Source organism: Eleginops maclovinus, chromosome 20 (genome assembly GCF_036324505.1).
Source record: "Eleginops maclovinus isolate JMC-PN-2008 ecotype Puerto Natales chromosome 20, JC_Emac_rtc_rv5, whole genome shotgun sequence".
NCBI classification, from domain to species: Eukaryota; Metazoa; Chordata; class Actinopteri; order Perciformes; family Eleginopidae; genus Eleginops; species Eleginops maclovinus.
In genome coordinates this window covers 7,767,879-7,779,977 of record NC_086368.1, presented here as the reverse complement: position 1 = coordinate 7,779,977, position 12,099 = coordinate 7,767,879, and the positions used below count along the sequence as shown (strand labels likewise).

General features: G+C 37.9%; 1 protein-coding gene across 3 annotated transcripts in view; it reads right to left on the bottom strand.

The window, feature by feature from the left end:
* Positions 1-201: 201 nt before the first annotated feature.
* chd5 (chromodomain helicase DNA binding protein 5) overlaps positions 202-12,099 on the bottom strand; it is a 55,005-nt gene continuing 43,107 nt past the window's right edge. For 2 of the 3 annotated variants that reach the window (XM_063911963.1, XM_063911964.1), the window contains exons 30-40: positions 11,243-11,402; positions 11,081-11,160; positions 10,694-10,886; positions 10,527-10,616; positions 10,257-10,409; positions 8,357-8,465; positions 7,668-7,800; positions 7,363-7,558; positions 5,866-6,029; positions 4,124-4,250; positions 202-2,856 (exon numbers count right to left, since the gene is read on the bottom strand). In XM_063911963.1, coding sequence (XP_063768033.1) covers positions 2,729-2,856; positions 4,124-4,250; positions 5,866-6,029; positions 7,363-7,558; positions 7,668-7,800; positions 8,357-8,465; positions 10,257-10,409; positions 10,527-10,616; positions 10,694-10,886; positions 11,081-11,160; positions 11,243-11,402 — 1,533 coding nt within the window. In that variant the 3' untranslated portion in view covers positions 202-2,728. Of the gene's footprint in view, positions 2,857-3,008; positions 3,093-4,123; positions 4,251-5,865; positions 6,030-7,362; positions 7,559-7,667; positions 7,801-8,356; positions 8,466-10,256; positions 10,410-10,526; positions 10,617-10,693; positions 10,887-11,080; positions 11,161-11,242; positions 11,403-12,099 lie in introns of all 3 variants that reach the window. The other variant, XM_063911965.1, reaches the window with a different exon arrangement.

Here is a 12,099-nt window from a genome sequence, read left to right as displayed (position 1 = left end):
CTGGTGGTTCTATTTCTGCCTCTAATCACATTTACAGCACTGCTTGCTTATGCGCTGGAAGACGTACAGAGAACTCAAGGTAACGTTTAAGAGGTCAACTTCAGATGGTCAATTGGTTTAGTGAAATCTGAAGTCTTTTTGAACTCTACTCATTTATTCAAATGCCTGTCTGCAGAGAAAGCAACAATGACACAATGTTCCTGTTGTCCAGAAGATTTATTAAAACACATTGAACAAATACACAGAATACAAATAAAAAGATGACAATTCACTTTTTCATTCAATTGCTATACAGCACGAATATCAGAACTTTTAACACTGCTTGGAGCTCATTGTCTGTAAATGCTAGATATGGTAACGCCTCCCCAAAGTGAACCGTCATATCAAACGCTTCACATGCTGTGCATTCACTGCAACAAAGGTGCCTTTTATCAGGGTCTTTTGGTAGCTTTTGAAGCCATGTTAATAAGCATGTACATACATTGTTAACATATTTATAATATTAGACTGAAGCCTTTTTTTTCTAACAGACATTACATTCATACTGACTTCAGTTTGATTGCATTTCATTGGAGTGGCGTGTTTTTGACGCGGTCTCGTCACTCCAGGACATGATTTCGATTAATGAGCACATACGGTGCACTCTATGGCAACACCTTCCAGCAGACATTCATTTTTTTTTCAGTACCATACGTAAATCTGTATGAGATGGACTTATCTCTGAAAAATCTTTCAAGTATTTACATTTTTCTGAGGTTCTATCTGTCGAGCAACCTAATACATGTCATGGTCGATTATAGATGGCATGAACAAAACAGCACTGATAAACACCAACAGAGAAAAGTGCAAAACTCATATGATGCACTTCAAGGTTAATTTCCTGTCCGAGAATGTGTTGAAAGTGAATTTTAGAGGGGTTCCAGTAACACAACATACTGTAAGTAGGTGATAACGGGACAGCACCTCAGGACAAGAAGTTGCAAAAAGAAGAGTAAGAAAATACACTCACCAGCTCTGTACAACATTACCTCTTCAGTTTGGATTAGTCCAATCACAATCGTCGTCCCAACAAAGTTCAATAAGTGCTTTCAATGGCTGTAATAATACAAACATGTATGTAATGCCACTTGTCTTTGGAAAAAAGAAAAAAAGTCCACATTCGAGAAATACCTTCGTAGAAAGAAAGAAAATATAGTACGCTTGAATTTATAAAATACTGTTTCACTAAGTGGACTGCCACTTCAGCACATAACAGTATGGACAAGATATGTAGCGATACCATGCTAATGTGTCTTCACAGGATGTAAGCAGTAGGCAACAACGTACAGTTGGGAAAAAGCCAAAACAACTCACGAAACAGTAAGTGAAGACTGAGAGAAATTGGTCCATGGAAGCTGGACTATACCTGTTAATGTAGGTTTATACTGTTTATATTTTTATCTTTAGTAACAGTACAGTACGGTCTTCACCTCTGTGGAGGAAATACACTGCATCCAAGAACAAAATTATACTGCATTATCTTCTTTAATGGCACCAAATACATCTTATCTTATCTAACGTAAAATGAAGCAAAGCTAGTTTTGCGACAAATACTAGACTTAAAGTGACATTATGCTATCAGCACATGTGTTTTTATTATGTTCTAACACTGAAAGAGAACTGGGAAAGTCCCCGGGATGTATGTAAGAGGGGGAAAAAGAAACTCTCCACTCTGCTCTCAGTTAGGCCAGAACATTAAAGCCCTGTATGTTGAGACCAGAAGAGTTCCTGTTTATAGTGCAGTCCCACTGGTCATGGCCCCGGGGTATAAGCTCTACAGCCACTACTAACATTCAAATATAAGAAGAATCACAAATATTGTACCATACACAGAAATACTTCTCTGAAATGCGTTTTAAAAACCATTCCTGCACCTTTTTCTTCTCTGCGCCATCTTCATGTCGCCAGGCTTCTGTATACATATTTTCACTATGATTAGACCTATGTGAGGTAAAATAAACAGCAGTCTCTGAGTATGTACAGTACAAGAAGCCAAACCCTTGCTGGTACTGCAATCAAGTTGATCTGCGAGTTTTGCGGAGATTACTTACTCCGAATTTTTCCAGTGGGTGGCAGTCTTTAGAGGATTCAGACAGACTGTGTCCAGCTACTGCATACATGATGATCGTTTCTGATGCTTCCAAATCAATATCCACTGGTTACTACATGAATGACAAAACACATATTCATTTAAAATAACAATACTGGCCCTCTCAAATGATGACCAAAGTCGTCCTCAACTCCACTCCTCTTCACAGGGAATTAGCTCCGTTGGGACAAAGTCACAGTGGGCGGAGAAAGCATCATGGCGTAAGCAGAATGTTGAAGATTAGAATGAGCCTCAATCAAAAGCATCAGAAACTCAGTCCCAAATGTCACCTTGAAGCGCGAGGCAGGAAATTAAAATCCTCTTTCGGAAAAAAATATCTGCTTCATTTCCCCTCCTAATCCTTGAGCTCTCCAGCACACAATAACAAAAGCAAATATCTACTTCTATGAGATCCTTGAAAGATAAAAGTGCAATTGTTAGGATAGATACATCTGCATTAATCAGAGAGCTTGACTTTGTTGATTGTAAGTCAGGAAAGAGCAAAGAGAAAGAGAAGTGGGAGGAAATGGGAAGCCGTCATCCATACAGATTCCATCCCTGGGAGTTTTTCTGACCTCAAATCAGTTTTAAAAAGCTGGCCTAGTCCTCTATGCAGATGACATCACTCGGTTTGCCTGATTTGAGGTCAGGCGTGGCCACGTCTCTCAAGGAGTCAAGTGACTTCTTATCCAGATGGCTTGTAGGGGGCGGAGGGCCATTAGAGGACACTAAAGAGGAAGAAAGATGTTATATTTTAGTGTGTAAAAGCCCAATAAATATATGTTTTGGCATATTATAGTGAGAATTACGAAAATGATTCAGTCGTTTTCAAACAGAGCAAGCACTTCTTATTAAAAAGCAAAACTTAAAGTGAGCATACCCAAAATGTCTGCAAACCCTCATTGTGTATGCAACTAAGGTAAGTAAGATAGGTCAAAGTTGAATAAGGACGTCGGTCTGTCAGCTGTGATAGATAGGACAGTTTGGAAGAGAAAACAAAAGGAATTTGAATTATTACTCAAATAAGTTAAGCTCACCTGGGGTTGTGTTTCAAACATGAATGCTGGTGTTTCTCGCCCTTTCTGAGGTCTTTGAGGGGGTGATACTGATATCTTAACTGTCAGGCTGTTTATACAGGGTCCCACGTTCCAGATCTCAGCAATTGACTTATACACTCTAATGACAACATATAGTCTTAAATTATGATTAGCCTGCATGATCCTTTAATTGAATTACCCCTCACATTGTTTCAATTATGCAGCCATCAGAAAATGTAAGTAGACACCTCAACCATTGAACACATTGGCATACGTTTATACTGATTTACAAGTAATTCATTTTATTGGTTGTATTTCATTTCTGGAAATGTCTTCTTCATGTTTGAAAAATATCAGTACATAACACTTCTTGATGACCCCCCATGTCCATAATGCATTATACACATACTCATTTTGTATTATCATCAATAAAGCACTGTATAAATATTTTACGCACTCATAAGGAATCACAATGTTTAATAAAAATGATAATTCCACAATATAAAGTCAGTTATAATGGTTTATAATGAGTACTTCATAATTACTTGTTACTCACTGACATATAATGTACAGTAGTTACATATCATATGGAATATATTTATACAACCCATAATAGGAATTTTGACTGCATTATATCCATGGACTTGCAAACAAACTTTGCGTTTAATCTGTGACTATATTATTATATGATACATTCACAATATATAATATATTATAAAGCATCATGAATGTGTATGACTTGGTATATGTTATATCACACAGATGTTATAATGCATTAAAGACGTGGACATCATAGAAAATGTTACCAAAATATGTAATGTCTCGTCTATCAGAGCTATTGTTTAACTATTCATTTCAGTAATCAAATATTTAATTTAAAATGTCATTAACAACCTCCAGTCGCACCTGTGTTCCTTCCTCTATGATACAACATCCTACAGTAAATGAAGATCCTTACCGCTGACGTAGGGTCCCAGAGGCATCTGGCTGTAGTTGACCATGGCCTGAGCCCCCGGTCCTCTGAAGCCTCCCCCAAAGCTGCTGCTGTACATCTGGGAGCAGCCGAACCCCCCCTGGCTGAAAGGCTGCGAAACAGAAATATGATAGTAGAGCAGCTAACACCTCTAAAGATATATAACCCAAATAAACACAAACACTAGACTGAAAGCACAGCCTTGTGTTTTCAGTCTAGTTTTTTATTAACTATGGAATTCCTTTCTGTGAACATCTGGTCCAAATTGTGTGATATTCTGATCCTTATTTCTAAAGATAAATCTGATAAGTTAGACACAGTCCACCACACTTGTGGGAATGATCCAAAAATCGACCAAAAAAACTAATTTTGCAGTACAATATTTGTATAACAATAAGCTTTATGGAGATCTAAAGCCTTTTGGGGGGATGGAAGTCATCCTGCGGCACTAAAATAAATTAAATGACACCTCTATGTGACAATAACAAGAGGGTGACACATCAAAACAATTATTCCAGCAGTTATTGAGTTGAAGAAAAAAATAGGAAGGTAGCGAATTAAAAAGTCAGAGAAAGTCCTTGGTTACGACAAAAGTTGGCATAGCAACCAAAAAGCACAGTCATGAGGATTTGCAGTGTTGGACAGAGAATAAAACACACACATTCAACTCTGATGAACAGGTGCAGCAGAGATGAAAGTAATGAGACAACACAGCCTTTGTTAAATCCTCTGGGAATTAACCGTGGAGCTCAGTGGTGAAAGTAAACAACTTGAGGCAGACTCGTTTTTTCCTTCATTACACCTGGGGAAACTCTTCCATGGGGGATAGGAAGACTCTGCAGGTTTTTGAAGAAATAATGTGGTTGCTGAGTCGTGGTTATACAGCACTTCAAAGTTACTTGGGCCATAGCCTTTTTATTTCTGAAATGTGCTCAGCCCTGCAGCACATTTCAGTCAGCTTTGTTTGCTCACCAGCATCCTCTGCATAGTAATATGCTGCCAAGAACAAACCATTAAAGTATGTAGAAACTAAAAATGTATTTTACCAATGTGATCGCACGAGTCATAACGATATTATTGCAGATCTGCTGGCCAGCTGACGTAACTTACCTAGTCATTTAAAATATACTGATACAAAAATGAAAGTTATGAAACACTTACACTAATTCTGCCAGGTGTTTTGGCACTTCTGTGTTTCTTTATTTGCGTAGTTTTTTAATCTGCTGCGTGTTTCTCTTAATGGAAGTGTTTCGGTCCGCTGTAATGCGTTTGCACCTCTTAGCCACCGTCTTTTTTTTAAGGTAATCAAACAGAACTTTCAAATATTCAAACTTATTCAATAAAATATTCAATCCCCATAATAAAATGGCATTACATATCCACCATGTTGAAAAACTGAGATGATTCATGCCAAATTAATTAATTAATAAAAAATATATTTTTGTTTGTTTTGACAATACTTATTCATTCATCTGTTGTTAACGATAATAAATATATACATATATATATATATATATTTATATACATTTTTTAAAAATGTAATAAATGTATCATAGATAGATGAAACTTTGAATATATTTGTAGGAGCATTTTTGGATATTTTAGTAACCGTCTAGGCATTGGACGAAAACAAAGATTTCTTAAATTCAAGGTAGCACCAGGTGAGGAAATAATGTATCAAAGGAAAGAGACCCTCTTACTTTCTTGCCCACCGAGTACCGGCTCACCTGCTGTGGGGGGGGCTCGCTGCCCCGGCTGGTGAGGCGGCTCAGGATGCTCCGCTCAGACATCTGAAGGCGGGCCGACACTGGCGGGATGCGGGACAGCATGTTGGGCAGTCGGGTCACATCAGCCTTCATGTCACTCAGAAGCTCCTCCAGCTGGTTCAGCACTGTAAGAAACACACACACACTTCATATGAGGTTAAGTCACCTTTTTTTTCTACCAAAGCTTTTCCAGGGGTTATTTAACAACATTTTAAACATGTACTGCTTGTAAAGCTTCTTTGAGCAATGATAAAAGGCTATTTGAATGCCATGGCTCTACTGTGACGTGTCCATGCTTTAATGTTCAAAAAGGTCTTCATTTTTCTCATACTGCCTGTGCTGCAGAAGGAGAAAAGCCTGTTGCCATGAGTTCAATGTAAAGCCAGCCCACATTACCACTGAATATCCCCACGGGGATTAATAAAGGTACATCTTATTTATCTTATTTATCGTAAAAATGAGCAAATCTGGATCAGCTCGTGTTTACCCCCGTTTTTAGAGATGTGGGTAAGGAGGAAAGAGAGAGGGTTGTATTTGCTGACCCTTTGTGATTCTACTTAGACACCGGGAACACATTTATGTATAAAAGACATCAAAAAGTGGATTTTGAATAATAGGGGACCTTTAAAATGAGCCTAAATAACCTCTCATAAATTATACAAAGTAAGAAAGTGTAAGGAAATTAAGCACTGCCAAGAACAAAATGCCATAAAAGTGTACTAAGGGTCACAGACAAGAACCTTGTCAAAATATAATAATTTAACACCCCCATTTTTGTACTTGGCCTCTTCCCACAAATTCATCCTACTAATCACAGTAAGCTTGTTTTGACACTGAATCAAATTGACGTGTTAATGAAGCCTCTGTGTCAAACAGGAGATTTACTGGCTGCCTGTTAGCTGCTCTACACACAGTAACGGTGTGGAATAAATGTCTGGATATAAATATTTCCCATTGAAATTGACATGTTTTTTTTATGATTTTCTCCAAATATGCATCCATATTTTTTACTCTTATCAGGTTGTGTTTTATAATTGAAATAGTCTTGGTTTATATGCAGGTTTTTTACTTCTTTTCATAAATTAGACATAAATGAGTCAGTAAGAAGTTGTTGTTTTATGCAGTTTGACATTGATCTTAATACTAGCTAAAACTATTTAAATTGTTTAAATTGAGCATATAAAAACCATTTAATAAAGTATTAGTAGTCCATATATAGTAAAACTCGATAATAATGGGGGAATTTACCGTGATTCAAATTTTTAAAATGTCCCAAAAATATTTCCTGCACACACACTGGGTGATCTGTGGGCTGACAGAAGTCAAATAAATCATTTATATCAGTTATTTTGACCTTTAAAAGTCATTTTTGAAGGATTTTTCCCCCTGTTGTCCACCCTTTGTCAGCTAAGGCATAAATTCTGACAATGATTTCTTTTTGTTAACTGGCCCATCGACCTTTGTGCAGCACGGCGTTGGCAGGCTTGTTCCCAGCCAGGGACTCTTTGGACAGGTGCTGGTGGGACTCGGCCAGACACTCCACCTCAGCGAAGCGAGTGTTGAGGGCCATGGCCGGGTGACTGGGGTCCTGGGTCATGTTCAGGTACGCTGCCCGCCTCAGCTGCTCCTCAATCACCAGAGCCTGCTCCAACAGCTACACACACAGAGGGAGCGAGTGTTTTAATTTGCATTCAGATATAACAAATCCTTTAATCCTTAAATTATTTCAGCCTTCAGTGGTTATTTTTAATTATAAAGATTGCCTTGAAGCGGCGTGCGAGGAACTTGTTCTTCATCTCGAGGTAGTTGCCCTTATGCATCTCGGTTTTGAAGGGCTCGTTCAGAATAGCATATCGGGGGTCATTCTGGATGTCCTGCCAACGAGCGTAGCCATGTCTGAGGTAGATTCAGGGTCAAGGGAAATTAGTAAATGCACAGAAAAATGTAAATACTTGTAACAATAATCATAGTAATAATAATAACGATAATAATATTACAATGATGATACGGAAATTCATAATAAATAATACAAATAATAATACATTTAAAATCACATGTTATACAAGCATACAACAGACACACATATACATAAATAAAATACAAAATGAAGCGGCATTGAAAATAATTTAGGGAAAATACAAACAAACTATAAAACAGAAAGCAGTGAGAACTGGTGGTGTTATGATTTGGGGTTAAGGTTAGAAAAGGAAAAAGGTGAGCTTGAAGAGGTGGGATTTGAAGGTTTGTTCCTAATAAAGACAAAGATGGTAGGGTGGTAGACTGTCTGATGTGGTTGGGGGCTTCAATAAAAAGATGTGGAAGGAGTAGTTGTGTATAACTCCTCGCACTTTATATCTATATACATATTGACTGCAGCTTCCCTCGGGCCATAGGAAATAACATTTCTGTGCCAGATGCCAAGCTCCTCGCTCCTACATCTGCAAAAGGATACGTTACGATGCCGGCTAAAAGCCAGTAGTCATGGCGACGGTGCCAGATGTCATGCATCTTTCCTGAAGACAGCGCCGCTCGCTCCTCAGTCTGCCAGAGGGTGTGCAACTCTGACGGCAAAAAGCAAAAAGACAAAGTGTTTTTACCACAATAAAAAGTCGCACTCAAGATGTTTCTGGTACATAAAGAGAAGTAATGTAACATCATAAAGAAGATTCAAGACAAAACAAAGCTGTTTCGTTGTAGCACCTGAAGTAAACAACCTGTAAGACACTGCAGCACAAAGTCATAAAGAAGACAGAGACAAGGTAAGTACTTTAACACTACATGAAGACGTGAGGGAGCTTCACAATGTCCTCCTTTTGCAAAAAAAATTACAAGCAGAGACATCAAGCTTCAAATAAGAGATTTTTTTTCTTTCAATCACTCAATGACATTTTTTAGATAACAATTAAAGTTTTGTGAGTCCAAAACTTAAAAACAATTGTTTTTATATGTATGGTTTAGCGACCATTTCATAAAGGTGTTCTCTCTGAGTTTCATTATTCTTCATTGTTCTTCATTTCTCTCACGATAAAATCCCAACAGCCTCGTCTCTCTTTTGTTTGGCCCATTGTTTAAAACTTCACAATAAAAATAACCAATATTATAGAAATGAATCCTTTTAATTGCATATTTTAACTCTATGTTGGTCTTTCTGTCCTTATTTTAAATATATCCTGCCTACAGTCACAATACATACAGTAGTTTGAACTTTTTATCTTATTGATCTTCCCTTCTCCGGAGGAAATTGTGTTAGAGATTTTGCTGATTTAGTACAGAGACAATAACATATAGTTTCAACTGCTCGGTCTCATTCCCCCCTTACATAGACAGCATTTTGCTGCAAGTTTGAGCATTGGAAATCATGATTAAACATTCCCATTCTTGTCTTGTGCACAAAATTATACAGGTTTTGATTTGAAAACTATGCTTAGTCACCTTTAAAATAATTGCATATAGGTTTATAAGAGGTGAAGCAAGAGGGGATTATGTGACACTGCTCAGAAATAGTACTTTAAATCAATCTGCATTCCCTATCAAAAAATTGAAATCCATCTCGACCATAAGGTTACAAGCCATGTACAGTTTATTAAGAACTCTGTTTGTTTTCCAATCTCCTATTTATCCCCAGATGAGCCAAGCACTGGACCTGGGGTGACAGAGCATTCTCCAGCGCTGCCCCCACCCTCTGGAACTCACTCCCACAACAAATCAGAGACTGTACTGACCTCCCCACCTTCAAAACACTGACCAAAACTCACCTTTTACAGTAGACTAGCTTTTAGCGTGCAAAATGATGATGTCATTGTGATGAATGTGGTTTTGTTGCTCGATTTTAACTTTTATCTTATATCATTTTTTCTTACCTTTTTAAAGCGTCTTTGAACACTTGATAAATACAAATGTATTATTAACTCATTTGAAGACATGTGGTTAGTCAGCACCAAAAAAGTGAGTTGCCGGTCTGTTCTGCTGTAACATGTAGCTTTATTTTTGCTATCATATATTTATATATATAAATGTTTATATTTTTTGATTTAATAAGTATGTCCTATATTGGGAGTGTCCTTTGTGTGCCTCTGTAATATGGTGACATCACTATGTAACACTTGCACTTCTATTGGCTAATGCTCCAAGACATTGTATGTGATAATCACATATCACAAGGGGCCAGCCAGCTAACCAATCAGAGCAGAATGGGCTCTGGTTTTGGACAGAGGGTGAAAAGAAGTGCAGCAGAACAAGCAGTATGAGAACAAATAATTATTTCTAAATATAATCATTTTAAGTGTGGCTCTTAAACATTTTTCGAGGGATTAAGGCTGAATAAAAGCCCTTGTTTTAAAAACTGTTCTTACCTGTAAAACCTCCATCAGCGATATTGAACATGAACTTGGCTTTGTATCCATTTTTCTCCTCCTTCCTGCTCTCATCCAGCTCATCCAACGTGTCTTTATCTCCATTTAAACGACCCTCTAATGCATCTTCACTCTTCATATCATCTGCCACAGCTAGATAAAACACACAACCGTCCTTTAAAAGAAACATCTACTGTATGTAATGGACTACCACTTAGGATTCATTTGTGTTACAAATGAATCCATTTTAAGGATTCAGGGCAAGTATACCTGGCTTATTTTCTTTGTCTTCAGTTTTGGCCTGAGGAGAATCAGTCTCTCCTTTTTCTGAGGACTTTTCTGTTTCCTTGCTGGGCTCAACTGTGTATAAAGACAGAAAAAATTAAACAAAGTAGCAGAATAATAAATATAACAGCTAATCATCATGCAGCACTCACTTTTAGGCGAGGTTTGACTGGCTGATAGCTCTAACTGTTTGGAAGCAGACTCGGAGTTGGCAGATGGCTCGGTCTTTGCAGAGGGCGACTCGGTTCTGTCCCTCTCATCTCCTGTTTTCTCCTCTGAGCTGGCCTTGCTCTCCTCCCTGTCAGCCGCCTTCTCAGGTACAGACGCTGCCTCTGCACTGGAAGACTGTCGAGGGACAGACAGGGAAACAGGAGGGGAGAGAGTGGTAGTTGGTAGAGGGCAAAGTTAAAAGGTGTCTAAGTTTGACAGAATCTGAGGGTGATGAGATGCGTGCAGGTAAAGTGTGATGAGGAGATGGATAAGACATTAAAGAGCAACTGAATGACAGTGATGGATGGAGGAAGAAACAAAGGACTCACTTCCTGTTCTGGAACTTTTTTGGAATCTTGCTCTGTGGTGTCCTTGTCTTCCGCAGCACTCAAGAGAGAATCAGGCTTCTCTACAGTCCAGAAAACCACAACAACTTTTTAGCAAAAACGTCTTTCTAGGCATAAGTTTCACCTTACAGATTTTACTCTTACCTGGTGGGATGGGGGTGCCGGGCTGCGTAGCCACAGGGCTGGCGGGAACAGGCGTGTTGGGATCTGAAGACAAACTCTCCGTCAGTTTCTTCAGCTCCATGCCGATGGGAATCAGGTCCGGAGAACTCAGCTTCCCATTTACATGCTCAAACTCTTGCACCTACAAAGAACAGATTCTTTCAACTGTCATAATATGAAACTTCTACTCCTTAGTGAGACCCCCTTACTTTTAAGGGGATTGTGGAGTACAGTTCATGTGCCATTCTGAAATAGTATTTTAGTTTGAATGTATGTGTGTGTTAATCTGTGGTTGCGCCACCTCTTTTCAAATTCAGATTGAGCCTAGTTATAATGTCACATTCTTTTTGCATTTTTTTTTACATATTTGGCAGGGACTATGTGCAGAAAAAGTTATTAAAAACATCCAAATGTAGGACAAAAGACTATAACACAATTACCTAAAGAAACTTTTTTGAAATATAATCTAAACTCTAAAATGGTGTTGTCTTTGTGATGTCATGCAAATCACTTAATTTAAAGAGGTTGGTGCCCCACAAGGGAAGTCTTTATGAAGACATAAACAGAATCAAAACATAATAATAATAAAACAACAATAATAATAAATGAATACACTTTATTTGTTAGCATCTTTCAAAACATAGTTAATTAGTGCTTTAACATACAAATACACAATAAGTAACACACCTAACAAAAACACTTAAGATTAAGAATAAATTATAAATAAATTAGAACAAAAACTAAAATCACATGAAAGCAATTGAAAAACAAGTGTGTTTTAAAAAATGTCTTAAAAGAGCTGACAGATTTTGCAGCACTCATCTCCTCAGGCAGGTCGT